At 52.3% G+C, this 15,943-nt stretch overlaps 1 protein-coding gene across 12 annotated transcripts in view; it reads left to right on the top strand.

The window, feature by feature from the left end:
* The window catches only part of AUTS2 (activator of transcription and developmental regulator AUTS2), a 1,098,554-nt gene that overhangs the window by 1,015,180 nt on the left and 67,431 nt on the right, over positions 1 to 15,943 (top strand). For all 12 annotated transcript variants that reach the window (XM_079120201.1, XM_079120204.1, XM_079120194.1 and 9 more), the window contains one exon: positions 6,152 to 6,203. In XM_079120201.1, coding sequence (XP_078976327.1) covers positions 6,152 to 6,203 — 52 coding nt within the window. The remainder of the gene's footprint in view (positions 1 to 6,151; positions 6,204 to 15,943) is intronic.

A 15,943-nucleotide genomic window follows, 5' to 3' on the forward strand; every position in this document is an offset into this window, starting at 1 on the left:
GTCTGCAAGCTGTCCACACCTTCTCGAGTCCCAGTTTACCCCAGGAGAAAGCTGGCAGGAGCTCAGGGAGTTTCTACCCTGTAACACTGATTTTATTAGAGCAATGAGATAAGAAAAACCTCCCATTTTGATTACTCCAAAAGAAACATTTTAATGTCTTTTCTTGAAAATTGAATGTTTGCCTTTCAGTCTCCTGGCGTTATAGAAACAGCTCCAGAACCAACGTCCCAGAGCTTGAGGGCCTCAGCTGGTTTTGTAACACCTTGTAAGCAATTGGAAAATCCATCTCCAAACTTCCACTTTCTGAGGTGCCTTTTTTTTCTGACCGCTTTGGAAGTAGTAATACCAAAAAAAAAAAAAAAAAAAAAAAATTGTTACCTACCTTAAGAAATACTTTCCTAACACTTTATAGTGCTGCTAGTTTGGGAAGGGATAAGACTAAAGAGAGAGGGCCTCTTAGTTCCAAAATCCCTTTTATTAACAAGGGGGTCAAAGTATGCCATGCAGCAAGCACCCCTTTTTTCTGCTGGAGGAGTTTTTCAGGGGCACCATGAAATCAAACAGTGATGGATGTGCAACTTCAAAGAGGTGAGGACCTGACGGCATTCCTTCAAAGCAATTTCCATGTCATTTTTATTTGGCGCACATCTCTCCCAAGCCCTGTTCCTCCTCAGCTTCCCCAGGCACACTCCAGCCCAGGCTGGCACTGGGAGGAACTCAGGAACCCGAAGCTTCCCTCTTGCTCCGCTCTTGGTGTGGGGCTCTATCTGACCCCCACCCCCCAGGTGCAGTCTGGGTCTTGTGTGCACTGGGAAAATCCAAGTAGCATTTCCTCTAGGCTAAGGAGAGAGACCCCACCAAGCTGAGCAGGTGTGGAGGGTCTGCCGGCCTCCTTGCAGGGCCTGGTTCTTCTCAGGGCCCTTGGTTAACGTAATGAATAAGGAGGCTGGGGCTCTTTGGAAGGGGCCCACCAGGCTGAGCAGAAGAGACCCGGATGTGTTCTGGTGGAAAAGGATAGCTAGGAGAGAAGGGTCAGGGTTCTCTTTATGGTCATTGGACCTCTTTTTCCCTGGGGAGGCACTTCACTGGACACAGTGAAGATAAATGGCACAACTGGTGCCCACAGAATTCTCTCCATACATTTATTTGATGCATGTGAAAGGAACAGGCTCCACTTCTGTGGACGTGAGGTGCACAAATGTCAGATGATTTGAGGCATGGGGCTGGGGGGATTGTAAAGGGTAGGTTATGCCCTATTATCCTCGATACCTAACAAACGGTCTGTCTCAGCCATGATGGGATGGAGCCTAGATGAAGCCCTTTCTGTTGTTCTGACACCTAGACTCTGGTTCCCTCCCCCTTCATTTTCAACTATGAAATTATTTTGTACCGCGCACCTACTATGTGCCAAGCCTTTTGCACAGTTTCCCCTTGATCCCCCACAACCACCCATCTAACTTGCTCTTTGCAAATGTGACTAGCCTCGTCGCAATTCAACCCCAGGCTGTAGGCCTAGTGGCCTTTCTCTGCCACGGCGCAATCTTGGAAGCGACAACTGCGGAGAGGGCGCGGAGCGCTGCAGTTCCCGCCGTGCCCGCCCGCGGGGAAAGCGGCCATGGGGACCCAGGGCCCGCGCCGCGGGGGGAGCAACAGCTGTCGGTGTCGCGCCCGGGGACTGCGCCCCCGCGGGGCAGACCCGGCGCCGGGGCCGAGAGGAGGGGCGGCGAGGGGCGGGGCGCGCGGGGCGGGACGGAGGAGGGGCGGTGGCAGCGGCGGCTCGGGCTCGACGCGCCGAGAAGTCCCGCTCCGAGAGCTGCGAGCGTCTGGAAGAGGCGCGCTCTACGCAGTCGGGGAGTAAAGTCCGGAGCGAGGGCCCCGCGCCGCCGCCCCTTGCCGCCCCCGTCCAGCCAGGGAGCCCGCGGCGCCGGCGGCGGCCGCCGATGGAGTTCACTTGAGCCGCGCACGGCGGGAGAGGCAGGCGCCCGCGAGCAGAGCGCGGGCCGGAGCCCAGCCAGCCCCAGGCGCTCGCCCGCCCGCCCGCCCGCGAGCCGCGGCCAGGAGGCGCCGCCAGCGCAGCGCAGCCCGCCCGGCGCCCCGGCCGCTGCAGCGCCTCCCGCGCCGCGCGCCGGCGAGATCGGCACCAAATAAAGCCTCCCGGAGCGGTTCCCTCCAGCGCCGCGGTGGCGGCGGCGGGCCCAGGACCAGTCAGCCCGCGGCGCTGCTGGAGAGGCGGGACCGGCTGTCGGGGAGCCCGAGGCGGCCGCCGGGGAGAAGCCGCCGCCGCCGCGCGCCCTCCTCCTCCTCCTCCCTCTCCCTCCTCCCTCCCTCCGCACATGGTCTCCTTTGTCCTGTCGCCGCCGCCGCCGCCTCGCTCCTAGCTCCGCGCGCCGCGGCGGCGGCTCGGGCCGCTCCTCTCCGCCTCGCCCGCCGGCCCGGGACGCACCTCGCGAGCCCCCGCCGCGCCGGCCCGGCCCGCCGCGCCGCAGGAGACGCAGGAGCAGCGGGCGAGCGCGGGCCGGGCGCCCTCGGCGGGCGCGCTCCCTCCCGCCGCCCGCCAGGACTCGGCCGCGCTGGATGTGTGCGCGCGGCGCTGGCTCCCGGCCGCCGAGGCTGCTGCTCCGGTTCGGATTTGGTTCGCGTGCATCCGCTTTCCGACTTTGGCGAGGAAGGAGCGGAGAGACTTGCGGACCGAGCCGGGCTGGAGTTGGGCGTTTTCTCTGCGTGTGTTTGGCCGGTTTCCCCCCCGGGCTCTGGCGATCGCCCATCAGGAACCCTGCTAAGGACCCAAACCATGAACTTGGGGCTGACAGGACCGCTTAACCCCTGGCAACCAGGTAATGCAGCCCGGGGGGCGCGGCTCGCTCGCTCGCTAGCCGCCCGCGGTCGGAAGGGAGGCGGCCGGGTCGGGGGTCTTTTGTTGCGGCGGCCGGGCCCGCGGGCAGGGGTGGCAGGGGCGGGCTGCTGGCGGCTGGCGCGCGGAGCCCCTCCGCCACCCCCCCTCCCTCCGCGCCCTCCCCCCGCGGCCCGGCGCCCGCCTTTGTACTTTCGCCCCTCGGCCGGCGGGCTCGGCTCGGGAGCCGCGGCGCGGGGCTGGCGCTGCGCGGGGTGCCCGGGAGGGCGCGGGGGCCGCAGCCGAGCCCGGGCGCCCCGAGGGGCCCCGCCCGACTCCCGGCCGAGGCCTGCGCTCGCGCGGGCTGGAGGCCTCGGCGCCGCGCCGCGCTCTCGCTCGCCGGCCGCGGCCCGTGCGGAGGTCGGGGTCCCGGCCCGCACGAGGGTCCGGGGTAGGCGAAAGGAGAGCCGGGCGCGGCTGGCGGAGGAAGTCGCGCCGAAGTTCCGGGAGGTTTCTCTTTTCGGGTTGCAAAGTCTCCCTCTGCGGGCGCGGCCCAACCTGCGACCCGACGGGGCAGCGCACCCGCTGCGGGAGCCGCCGGCTGCGCGGCAGGCCCTCGCTCGGCCTCCCCGCTCGGCCCTGCTTGACTTATTTAACTTTTCTTTAAACGCCAGCTGCGGTTTCTAGTGATTTTTTAGTGTCACGGGAAAAGACCCTCCCATCCACGCACACAAAAAGCCCCACAAGGGGTTCGAGTTCCTGAATCCTGGCCTCGCCTCCCGGGGCGCTTCCCCGAGCCGGCCAGGGAGGAAACCAAATGGCGAGCGCGGCCGTCGGCGCCCCGGCGCCCCGCGAAGGCAGCCGGGCAGGCCCCGCTCGCCCCTGCACTCCCGAGCGTCGTCGTTGGTTTAAAAAGACAAAAAATTAGCTGGGAGAATTATCCCGACAGCGGAAGGCAATGCAGGCATTTCCCTGCAAATAACGAAAACGAAAACGTGCCCACGGTGCAGACCCAGGGAGCCAAAAGATCTGTGCAAATGCTTGAGAAGTGCAAGTAGAGGAAAGTTCATCGAGGAGAAGTGAAGGGTATTCGTGGTCCTCGCTTCACGCCTCGGCTGAGAAGCTCGGCTCTGACTTTGTAGGACGGTGGTCGGCACCGCTTGAGCCACCTGCATGGGGAAAGGGATTTCTAAGCCTTTTTACGGGGAGCCAGAGGCGTATTTTCCACGTCGGCCTTTTGAAACGTCCCATGCCCTGGTTACAGGAGGCGGCATTTCAGGCTTTGTGACATGTCAGTAAATTAAAGGGCTCAAAAATCTTTTATTAGAAGGCACACTCACTCCTAAGGCCTCGAATACCTTGTCAGACTCACCTCCTTCATAACTGGCTGGTTGGCATCTTAATGATCAAGTCCTCAAGTTCGGTTCAGACAGAAGGACCCTTATCTGCCTATCAGAAGACTGCAGAGCCGCGTGCAGCTCATAATGGTGGCAGTCCAAGAAGGGTCTGAGTGGCAGAACCAAAGGACCCGCTCTCCCGCACCATGTACAAGTGAGCACTCACCGGATCCTCTTCCTTCCCCTGCCTGTGTTTCTGATTTGTGGGCCGCAGTCATTTGTTTACTATTTCTTTGGACCTGTAAGAATCAATCATAATAGGTAATCCCTCCGTTTTTAAGGGTTATTTCACCTTGGCAAAATGATTGAATAGCTTTGTTTTTCCTTAAAAAATATCAGCTCCAGTTTATTTTTTAAGCCATGAAAGGACCAACCATTCCAGCCGAATTCCAAGCTATCCTAAAAGATACTTTCTCATCGAAGAATAACGAAATACTCACATTGCTAAGTTTTTAGCTGGGAAACTCGCATGCTTAGAAATTCTCCTGAATGCTGCGGGAAAACAGCACGATTTGTGTCATTTTTGGCTAACTCGGGAGTCGTGATCTGTTTGATGCATCACTTGTTTCTCCCCCCATGCAACACTTTTTTGGCAGTTGATTTTTAGGAAAAGCTACTGTATATTTAGTTTTATTTAGTTTTGTTTAAGATGTCAGGAAAGCTCTGTATACTTTTTGTTTTTCCTGCAGAGGAGGAGGAAAAGTCCAGGGTTTATTTTAAACTGTATAGGTGTGTGCAGTTGAGTACTTACTTTGCACATTCGTTTTTTTTCCTTCAATTCCATTAATCTTCTGAACCATCCCTATAGATAGAGATTAAAATTAAAGGGAAAATAGCCGTAGTAAAAATATTTCTTGTCTTTTTTTTATCACCTGCACGGAGAACTAGAACATGTCCCCCAGATATGAACTGGAGTGTTTCATCTTCATCAGTATAACATGAAAAGACTGAGCAGAATATCTTCTTTGTCCCCAAAAGCCAGCCCCAGAGTGAGAAAACGCTGTACTTGGGATCCGCTGCCTGTGTTCTGCCCTCTCTGCGTCTTCACCGTGGTGTCTGGCCTTGCATCGCTTGTGAAGTGTGAAGGAGGGGTGTTATGCCTTTAAGTGGAGATACACCTTCAAATTATGTAGTACATTGCTTCATTTTTATTTTTTCAACTCCTAGAAATATTCAGTGCTTCTGAAACATTCCAGCATTTTCCACTAAACCGATCTAATGTTTATTTTCCAGAACATTAGTGTATAATTTAAATTGGCTTTCGTCTTGCTATTTAAACAGGCTTATTTCGCTTTCCTCAAGCCACTGTAATAATTAGCAGACATGAGCTCTAGAAAATGGAAAGGAAATCAAGCTGGTGACATGCACGGTGACAGGGTTTGGGGCACGTCGGCTTGTGTCTGTTTGATCACCAAGGTCATCCTGGTTCCTCTAAGAAACAGGGATCTTCAGGATCACCAGACGAAAATTAGTTTCTGGGAGTGTTGGCTGACACTTTAGTGAAAAAAGCTGAGCATTAAATAGTAGGCATTTCTGATTTGTGGAAGAAAATTGAAAAATAGGCATGTCTACAAGTAGCATGCAAAAAAACACCATTTCCAAAATAATGATCTGTCAGCGAAATTGGAAAATCATTATGCGAATGAGCTGAATTGCTTTTTGTATCATCTCATAGAAACATGTTTTGCACAGATAATATGTCTAATAAGGACACATTTTTAAAAGCAGATTTTTTTTCTCCAGCAAATAGCTGCACTGCAGCCCTCTCCAGCAGTCGGCTAGCACCACCTTCTGGATGACGTGGGAAGTGCTGCTTCCTTGTGAGCCGTCCTCAAATGGAGTGAAATGGCTTACAGTCATGGTATTGATAATGGGCTGATGGTGTCAACGGTCATAACCCTTTCCTCCCCTTCTTGTTTTTCAGGCATCAGATGCCAGCTCTGAAAAACTCTTCAACACTGTAATTGTAAACAAAGGTAAGGCTCCTTCCTTCTTCTGAGTGGTGGCTTTTATAACATCGGTCTCCTCGTCGTCAAAGGGAAGGACACCTTGTGGTCTTTTGCTTTCCCTTCTGGAGCTGCTGTTCACGTTCTGTGCTTTTGCTTGAGCTGAATGTTTGTGATGCGTTAAGAGCATCTTAAGAGAATACGCTGAATCCTGATTTAGGAACCCACTACTGTCTGTGTGACTGTGACTTCCTGCGGGAAGCTATGCGCGAGGAGGGCGCGCAGACGCCTTAGCTTGGTTGTGGCTTGCCAGCTCCTTAGCAGAGGGACTCAGCAGTCCGAGCATAGTGCCCACTGCAGTGACCGACCTGTGATGTTTAGTATTCACAGTGCTGTGGCCATAAACCAAGCCTTACTCTGCTGTGGGCTTTCTGTAAAGTTAATAAACGAGCGAGAGGGCAGAATTTAAATATGCACTATCCCATTAATTTCTTCCAGACCTCGATCTAGAGTAAGAGAGGCTAATGATATAGCAGTACATTAAGGGAGGACTTATCTTAAATCATTGCCAGTAGGCTTCTTGGCAGTTTTCATTCGTAGCAGTATTGTTGGAAATAATGAAATTTAGGGGAGTCTCTAATCACGGACTCTGAAGGTGTGTAATTTGAAAGGTATAAATTATACAAACTATTTAGTCTTTGCTTTTCCACTATAGAACCTGATTTAGGGCCTTTCAGGATAATTGCTAAATAAAGAAGATGAGCTGCCTGTGATAATTTCTCTCTGTCACACTGGGGATCTTGGTAGCCCTGGATCAGAGTGGGTTCTCTTCAAGGGGACTGTGAGGCCGTTGCAGCGTTCTCTGGTGCCTTGGCTAGCGTTTTTGCTAGCTGGTGAGTAAGACATTTCCAAGTGCAGTTATTTTGACTCCCAGATTATTTGGGAATTTGAACCAACTGCAATTTTAAATAGTACATTATGTTTAGAGTTCCCTTGAGGTGTGTGTGCTTATGTGATTGCTGTTACTCCCAGAATTACTGTCATATTGAATTTTATCTTTTTTATTGCATAATAGAGTTCCAGTTTTATATTTCATCATATTTTTTGATGGACTGAAAGTTTGTATAAATTTGTTATCCATAATGCTAAAAGCCCAATAAAAGAAGATATGTGCAGTTCCTAGCAGACAGTGCTCATGCGTAAAAATGCATAATTGTTTACTGCTCATTTTGATGAGGGGAGAGTCTGGGCCGGCAGTAGGTCATCCTGTGAGAAAGCAGGGTGTCCCAGGGAGACTGAGGCAGGACAGGGCACCAGAAGAGGGCTTCTGGGACTCCATGACCCCCAGGATCAGCCACAGGTGATTCCTGTCTTTCTTTTGCTAATTTGCTATAAAAAGCTCTGGAATGTGTTTCCCCTTCCTGGGACCTGCCCTGCGGGCGAGCTGGCTCAGGGGCAGTGCCTTGGGCTGCCAGCGCCCTGAAAGACTCCTCAGGGCCGGAGGGTGGTAGAGAGCTGCTCCCTGCCTCCCCGTCAGACGTTTCCCACATTCTTATTTTTGTTTACTTACAGAGTTTGATTTGTGGCATCTATTTGGTTGTGAATAGTCATCCCCTGACAGGGTGCCTTTCTTCTGAGCTGCTTTTCTGGGGGTGATTTAGTTGCCTTGAAAGGATTAAGGTTTCTTTGTGTACACTAAAATCAACACAGGCTTTTTCTAAGCTTTGCTTGGGAAACCATACACAAATAAGCATTTTAGTTGATGGCAGATTATTCCTTTGCCCCTTATTTCCATTAAAATGGCCTTTCTTTTCTCCTCCAGAGTTTCCCCTTAATGCCTTATGCTAATTCTTGTTGGTAACATGAATGACAAGAGCAAATCAGTGCAAATCCAGGTGCTGCAAAGTAGACTGCCCGGTACCGCACCCCTCCCTGGAGAGAAAGCGATTAGGGGGAGCAAGGGGGAGCGTCAGGGCAGTTTTGTTAAGGGGATTAGTATTCAAACTGCTAAATATCAGGAAAACAACTTCAAAAGGAGATTCATTGTGCAGCAATAATGTCAATAATTGCTTCAAGACAGGTGCAGAGAGTCTCGTTATGTGCTGGGGGTTTGGTCTGTTTTTACTCCGGGTAGTGGCGGTGTTTATTGGATGGATGGTTGACAAGGCCTTCAAGGAACTGCCAGCTTCCAGCACATCAAGTTCAAGCTCTCCTGCAAAACAGCCTGCCTGCCTGAAAGTCAGGTCTCCTGTCTTTGTCCGGTGTCTTTAGCCAAAAGCAATAAAAAGCATTGCAAGAAAGGGCAAATTTACACCAGGTAACAAACACTGCTGGGAAGATCTTCAAAGCCTCGGCTTATTGAGCAGTCTAACAAGAGTGTGGGGGAGCTGACACGTGTGTCCCTCCACCTCCAGATGTTTAAAGCTACATATCAGCTCTCCCTCTCAGAAACCTGGCAGTATTCTGGCCTTACAGAAGCGTGGCTTTAAGCTCTTGGTGAGATTATGCTGCTGAGCCTGGTGGCGGGCAGATTCGGTCCATAAAATTTCCCTGCAGGAGGGCAGTGCTAATCTCACAAGCTGATTGTGGTGGGGGTGCAGGGGGTGGCTTTGATGTGGGGCTTCGCGGTGCTGGAGACTAGCTCTGGGCTGAGCAGCAGGGCCTGGCTCAGGCTGCTCCTGAGCCCAAAAGGGTCATTTAGCTCTAGGTCAGGATTGTCAGTCATAACGAAACCAGTCCTGGGCCAGCATCTCTGATGGGGATAGAACAAGGAACTGGAAAGGGTTGGAACCATGGGCGCCGAGAGTGTTTTCTATAACATAGCCACGGTTTTCTTTTGACGTGTGTGTTGTGGAGTCCTTCCAATGTGATGGAGAGCTAGTAGGATCTTTCTTTTCAGGTGTTCCAAAACGTTGCTTTCTGTTAATACCCTGTACTTCCTGTTTGAAAGCAAGCTACTAATCAGACAGCACGTGGTTGCGTGCACACACGACTTGCCCGATGAGGGCCAGGCACTCACAGACAGTGTGGAGTCGGGCCTCTCCGACCCAAGGATTCACGTTGTAGGGATGAAAAATAGTTTAATCAAGGTCATGATTGCCTTATTTAATCTTTATGTATTTAAATGTTTATAGGATGTTCATGTGAATTTTATGAATCCTTCTGTCTTTGTGACTCAACCATCTGCCAAAGAAAAAATTAATTTTCCCACTGAGACCAAAACAGAGAGACTGCCTCACTGTCCCTGTTTGGCTGGACAAACTGCCCTAAGAGCAGCAGGTCCGTGCCCCAGCTCCCTGAGCATTTACTCCTGCGAGGGCCTGGCCGGTGCTCTTGCCCTTCTCAGCTGCTCCAGGGCCTCCTCTCCTCGGTGGCCTTGCCACTTCGCTGTGGAGACAGAAGTGCAGGAAACAGACTGCTTGCTGCTGCCGCCCAACCCTCCTGCTGGGATGGTCAACCGCTTCTCAAACCCCTGGACTGCAGGGCAGAGCTGCACAGGAGAGGAAGCAGGAGGGAAGGCCCTCCTGGGTGGAGGAACGGGGAAGGCCAAGGGTCAGGTGTGTATGGAGCCTTCTGCTCACTAGGCACCAGCCCTGGTGGTGGCGCCTTGGTCCCCGCCGGGGGAGAGAAGGCCCTGGGCCCCCACCCCTTCTTGCCTCCTCTGAGGACTCACCCTGCAAGCTAGGTGAGCCGCACATGGAAGACCGGGGTGCCCGAGCTGTTGCCCCTTCTTTCCTTCACCTTTGTCTCAGTCGTAGATTTGGACCCTCCTGGGCAAGGCCCTGAACAGCAGGGAGGGAGCTGCGCCCAGCCAGTGGGCATCTCTGAGGGGCTGGAGTGGGGAATGGTCCAGCTGGGAAGGGCCTCTGATCTGCTCCCTGCTACCGTGAGCACCCAGTGGAGAGGGAGCAGCCACCGTCCCAGCAGGACCCACCTCACGCGACAGACCAGCCCTGGGGTCACCATGATGAGCGAGCACACATGGAGACTGCCAAGGCCTGACCACGCCTACTAGTCAAGGGCCGGCTGTCCTGAGGCTGGAGCCCTGAAGTTGGAGAGCCCTTTGGGTGTTTGGCAGTATGGCTCTGTCAGCGTCCGCGGAAAGAAGGTCTGAGCTCTGAGGAAAAGAGGTGCCAAACGGGCTACACAGAGGTAGTGCTGGGTTAGTCACTAGGCACCTAGAACCTTCTTCAATGGCAGTGATGTCACCTCGTGAGGTTTAGACATGAGGGAAGTCCTTGTTTCTTGAAAAAAAAAGGTGGAGTTTCATTGCCACCAAGGCTTTGAACTTTGAGAAAAGTCCCTCCCCCCAAAAACAATTCCAAGCGCCTGAAGATAATGGGTTGACTATGGACTAGCTTTCTTAAGGAAAACAATTGGTGTAGACTCCAAAGTCCACGTGCACTGCACGTGTTTCCATGACTGGAGTGTTTCCAGTCATGGTGCCCAGGTCCTGGGCCGGAGCGGCCAGCTGCAGCTCTGTGCACTAGCTGTGCTTTGTCACATCTTAAATCCCAGCTAAGGGGACGTTGGCGCATCACTCCTTCTGTATTTTTCTCCCCTTGGACCTTTTTTGTACTCTTTGAGAGGTTTCCTGGGGTTTTTAGGAGTCAGAGATGTCTGGTGTGTGGAGAATTCAATGGTGCTGAAGGGTAATTGGTGCTTGGTGAGAGACAAAGGCCTAAGGTCCCAGCACCTCCTCCCCCCAACTGCAAGGAGTGCAATCAGCCCCTTTTGTCATGGAAACTGACCTTCCTGTGGAAGCTACTTCGTAGACAGAAGCTCAGCATAGAACTCTTCTGGAGAATTCTTGGAAACATACTTTGCACTGCTGGTGCAGAACCTCCAGCAAGAGCCTAAAATTAATCCATGTTGTGTGGAGTGTTTCCCGTGGCCTGTGTTCCCATACCTGCTACCTGTTCCTCTGCAGAAGGCCTGCAAGCATGTGCTGGGGACCCTGGGTAAAGCCACGTGTTCTGGTGGCTGTGGATGGTACTCTACGCAGAGGATTTCCATGGTGTCTTTGGGGGCAGACCCCAGAGGGAAGGCAGGAAGCCAGATCCCAGGCCCGGATGCCCTGTGTCCACTTGAGAGCCAGTAGAGTGCACGGGATGCCTAGCGTCCATGTTCAGACTCCCAGAGCCCTGTGCTGACTACTGTGCTAGCCGCATCCTCTGAAGGAATTGTCCCTGCTGCGCAGCACTATCTGAAGCTCAGATGCGCAGCCCCCTTCAGCCCCTTCATGCTGGCTCTCCCGCCTCCAGAGCAGGACACACTTACCGTGGGCCATTGTAATTAAGGAAAATCCTCAAATCCATCCTCAGACCTTGAAGGAGAGTTAAATGACAAAGGGGCCCCTCCCTGGACACCTTCAGGTACTGGCCAGCCCCCTGTGACACAGAGGCCTGTGCCTACCCACAGCCTCTGGATTGTTTCTAGTTCTGACAACTGCAGAAAAATGTTGTTTTCTCTGAAAATGTATGTTTATTTAACTAGGTTTCTTTTTGCTTCACAATCTGGATTCCATTCAGTCAGTTACCACTCCAATTAACTAACAATTATTTAACATTAACAGTAATTACAGACGCCAGTTAAGCGCCTACAGATGTCAACTGTTAGCTTTGTACCTAATCACTCAATGAAATGGAGAAAGTTCAACAAACATCAATTAGCCAAGCAATTAGTATGAGTTAGGAAAGAGCATGTTATCATGTGTGAGCTGATTCAATTTATTTTATTTTGGCAGTAAAACACACACAGGCAAGCTGCAGTAAGTTCCTCAGATAAGATAAAACTCCATTGTTTCGCAGCTTACATGAGAATCCTTTCCTTTCCCGTGCATAAGTCAAAGATACTCTTGCCTGGAATTTATTTAACAAACAAAATTTGTCTCAATTACTGGGAAAGCCCAGCAATGCTCAGTCTCAGGAAGCAACTTTGGTGAATTATGGATCCCGTGCATATACTGGATGAGGAAGTGCCAGCAAACCTCAGTGGAGAAAATGATTGATTCCCACTTGAGTAATCTGCTCTGTGCGCTTCGGATTTTTACCAGTTTATTCCTGAACCTATGGTGGAGCTAGTGCAACAGTGATTTTATTAATTTCATGGTGCCTGAACTTTTGCTCAGCTGTCTTTTATTTAGCCTGGAGCGAACATGAAAGTATTTTTACCCCCTTGCTCAATCTGTGCTTTAAAAAGCAGAAACGTCTCTCTGTCGAATTCTGCTCAAGAGTCCACCAGGGTGATTCTGGGCCTGGATTCAGAGTTTCTCTACCCCTTTCCTCTAGTCCCCCGGGACACCCCCGTCTCCGCAGGCCTGACTTCTGTGGATCGGCTGAGCATGTCTGGATTTATTGGGAGAGTACATTCTAAGGCCCGATTACATGAAGTGGCCCATAAATTGGTATTTGGAAATTCATTCTGCCTTCAAGAGGAAAGCTGATCATGAGAGGCGGTGTCTCTGGTCCTCTTCCTGGAAATGATAGGAGTGGAAGAAGTGAGTCCCTTGTGGAGCCTCTGTCAGGTCCCTGTGGGTCTTATGTGCAGAGTTTTCCATTGGAGTGGTCCTCTCTGCATGAACTGAGTCTAAGAGTTGGAAAACAAATACAGTGCCATTGGCATAGCTTAGGGTGAAAAGTCACCTTGCCCCTGGGGCTCTTCTTTCGAATCATCCATGGTACACAGCCGCCCATCTGGACGTTCTGGTTCTTGAGCGATGTCTTGGCCCTTCTACCCTGATTAATAGGTCTGTTAGTCTGCTTTTGTACATTTTGCTGCAGTAACAAAATAACCTCAAAGGTCTCCAGTTGGTGTCAGCTGTAAATCAGCTGGTGCTGCCTCTTCTGGGATCCCAGGGGACCCACAGTGCATTCTCAGGTCACAGTCGTCGCATTGGCCAGAGCAGATCACATGACCACGCCTGCCTTGGGGGGTGCAGGGCGTGCACAAGAGAGAAGGTGCCTCGAAGGAAGGGAAAACCGCAGGTGATGCAGGCTGCCTTGGGCCCATTTCCCAAGGCCACCTCCTGCTGCTGGTGCAGACAGGGGGAGAGGTTTGTGCGGGGGTGGGGCGGGAGGTGATGACATCAGCAGCCTCTTCTGTTAAGACCGGGTTCACCCACTGCCACTTGCCCAGTCCTTGTTAAGCTGGATCAGTTAAGTCATCAGGGAATTAATTGCTTCCTTGTAATTCACCTGGCTGAGCTTACGGCTGGCTTTGAAGGACTAATAGCAAAGCTGCTCTAGAAGGCAGAAGTGACTTCCAGGATCTGGGAGGAATCATTCCTGGACTGGCCAGATGTTCAGCGCTTCATAATTAATATGAAGCTTGATCTGCCACACAAGCACCAAAACTTTACTGCAGAGTGGCATGTGTTGTAGAGTTGGATGCGTTCTAGTGTAGGCTTTGGGTTCAAGGTTCACATCAGAATCTTGGCTCCGCTGCTTATAGCTGTGCAATTGGGCTACCTAAAACACCTTAGCATCGGTTTTTCCTTCTGTAAAATGGGAGTCTCCAAGGCTCCCTCCTAGTTTCTATGATAATTAAGTGAGGTTATTATATACAAAGTGCTTGGCCTGCTTTGTGCAGTTTTGATCTGATCTTGTACTTGGCCTAAGCATTCAACAGACATGACCTCATCTATCTTCAGAGTGACTCCCCATTACAAAGTAAGCTAGAGGCCAAGCCCACCCTGTGTGCAAGGAGGCTGGAGCTCCTGGGAATGCGGGCATTTGTGCATCACTTGCTTTCTGACAGGTCATGTTCATGTGATTCACCGAGTTTTCAAATAAGGAACAGGCTCAGAACGAGTAACTTGCACCAGGGCACACAGCCAGTGAGTGGTGGAACTAGGCTCAGTTGACTCAAGGCGAGTGCTCCTAACACTCACCCTGTACCAGGCCCAGGGCATGGCAGAGGATTAGAATGGAAGGGTCTCTTCCCCAGGCTGGGGCTGGGGCTCGGTGGTGGAGTGCTTGCCTGGCAGGTGTGAGGCCCTGGGTTCCATCCTCAGCACCGCATACCAATAAATAAATACAATAAAAGATACATTGACAACTAAAAAATATTTTGTGAAAAAAGAAAGGTCTCTGCCTTTACCCAAGGGGGAGCCGCACAGGAGCGCACGTCATGGGATTTAGGGGAAGCAGGGGCCGTGGGAGGTGACGCCAGGCGAGGATCCCAGGGCTTCCCCTCCACACCTTCCCCAGGTAGTTCCGGTTCTCTGGAGGCCGGCAGAAACGGGACCTTAGGATCAGGACAGTCCAGCACCCCAGCATGGCTCCCGCTGTCCAGGAAGGTGTCCCCAAACCCATGCTGCTGCACCACACCCGCTCAGCCTTGGGCTCTCCAGTTCCTGCCCTGCTGCGGAAAACGTCCCTCTTCAAGTCTGCAGCCCATGCCCACTCCCGGCGAGGCCCACGGTCTCTGCCTGTCCCCGGGCTTCAGTGGCGGTGAATCGGGAGCTTCCAGCAGGGCCATTCCCCACTACCATGCAAGCTCAGGCCCAGGTCTGTGCTGGGGGCGTGGGGCCCAGCTGCTAATGGGGAGCGGCCTTCTGTGGGTGCTCAAGTCTGCCTCTCTGACCCTCGTAAACCTTCTCTTGTAAAGACGAAGGCTGAGAGCACATCATTGCTTTTCTAAGAGTCCTTCTGAAGAGGGAAGTGTCTCAAGTGTGCCCGTTAATAGACTGATGTGGGAGGCGGTTATATTTGGATGCCTTTAAAAGCCACTTGGAAAACATTTTCCCCCTCTTATCTATCACCTTTCACATCTCTCAGCAGAGTAACACTAAAACCTAATTTCAGCCACGATGACATCATTTTCTCATTATCTGTTTACAGCCAGGATGGGTTTTCCATAGTAAGTCTCCTCTCCCTGACTGCCAGCCCCTGCCGCATCTCCCCACCCATCTCCTAAGTCTTCCTTAGGACTTCCCATGAACTTCACCCGGAAACCCAGGTTTGACAAGGAGTCTTCTAAAATCAGATTCGTTAGCTGCTAAATAAATGGCGTCAGTGATTAGTCCATTTATTCCTTCAGTTGGTGCGATGTGGAAGCCATGTTGAAATTGATCCTTTCAGTGTTGAGCACTGGCCAGGTACCAGGGCTCTGGAGACGCGGAAGTGAGCAGACCAGTGCATGACCAGAGCAGGGAGAGTGTGAACTTACTCCAAGATGCCCAGACTTTCTCCTTTTCATTTTGTTTTCTTTTGTTGTTGCTTTTTTGGCAGTACTAGGGGTTGAACCCAGGGCTTCCCACTTGCTAGGCAAGTTTCTTTTAAACTTAGGTGGTGTCACGGAAAAGAAGTTCCTTACTAGTTTAGAAAAACAAAATTAGCCTTAGGACTCTGGGGAGGCAGCTGATCTAAGGTGAACCCTGAAAGGTCAGCCAACCAGAAGTAGACCGGCCCTTGGTGGACTGCAGGGCGAGTTACCCACAAGGGCCACACTTGCTGGCTTGTGCTCAGTGGGGGACTAAATCCCACCCAGAATCTTCCATTAAAAAGTCAGTGCTGCTGGCAGGCCGGCTGAGCAGGCAGTGGCAGAGGTGCAGGGAGTCGTGGAGCATCTGTGTGGCCTGCGCGCTGCCTTCTTCCACGGCCTCCGGGCGGAGGACACCTGAGCCCAGCCCAGCCTCTTGTAGCATCCGGCAGGTCTCTGCATTCCACTTGCTTTTCTAATGTGACTGAAGAGCGTGGGGTGCAGGCACGCCGAGGTTCCTCTAGCTGAAGTCAGAGGTCTGTGAGTAGCCGGCACCCAGAGGCCAG

Source organism: Sciurus vulgaris, assembly GCF_902686455.1.
Source record: "Sciurus vulgaris genome assembly, chromosome: 18".
Lineage (NCBI taxonomy): Eukaryota > Metazoa > Chordata > Mammalia > Rodentia > Sciuridae > Sciurus > Sciurus vulgaris.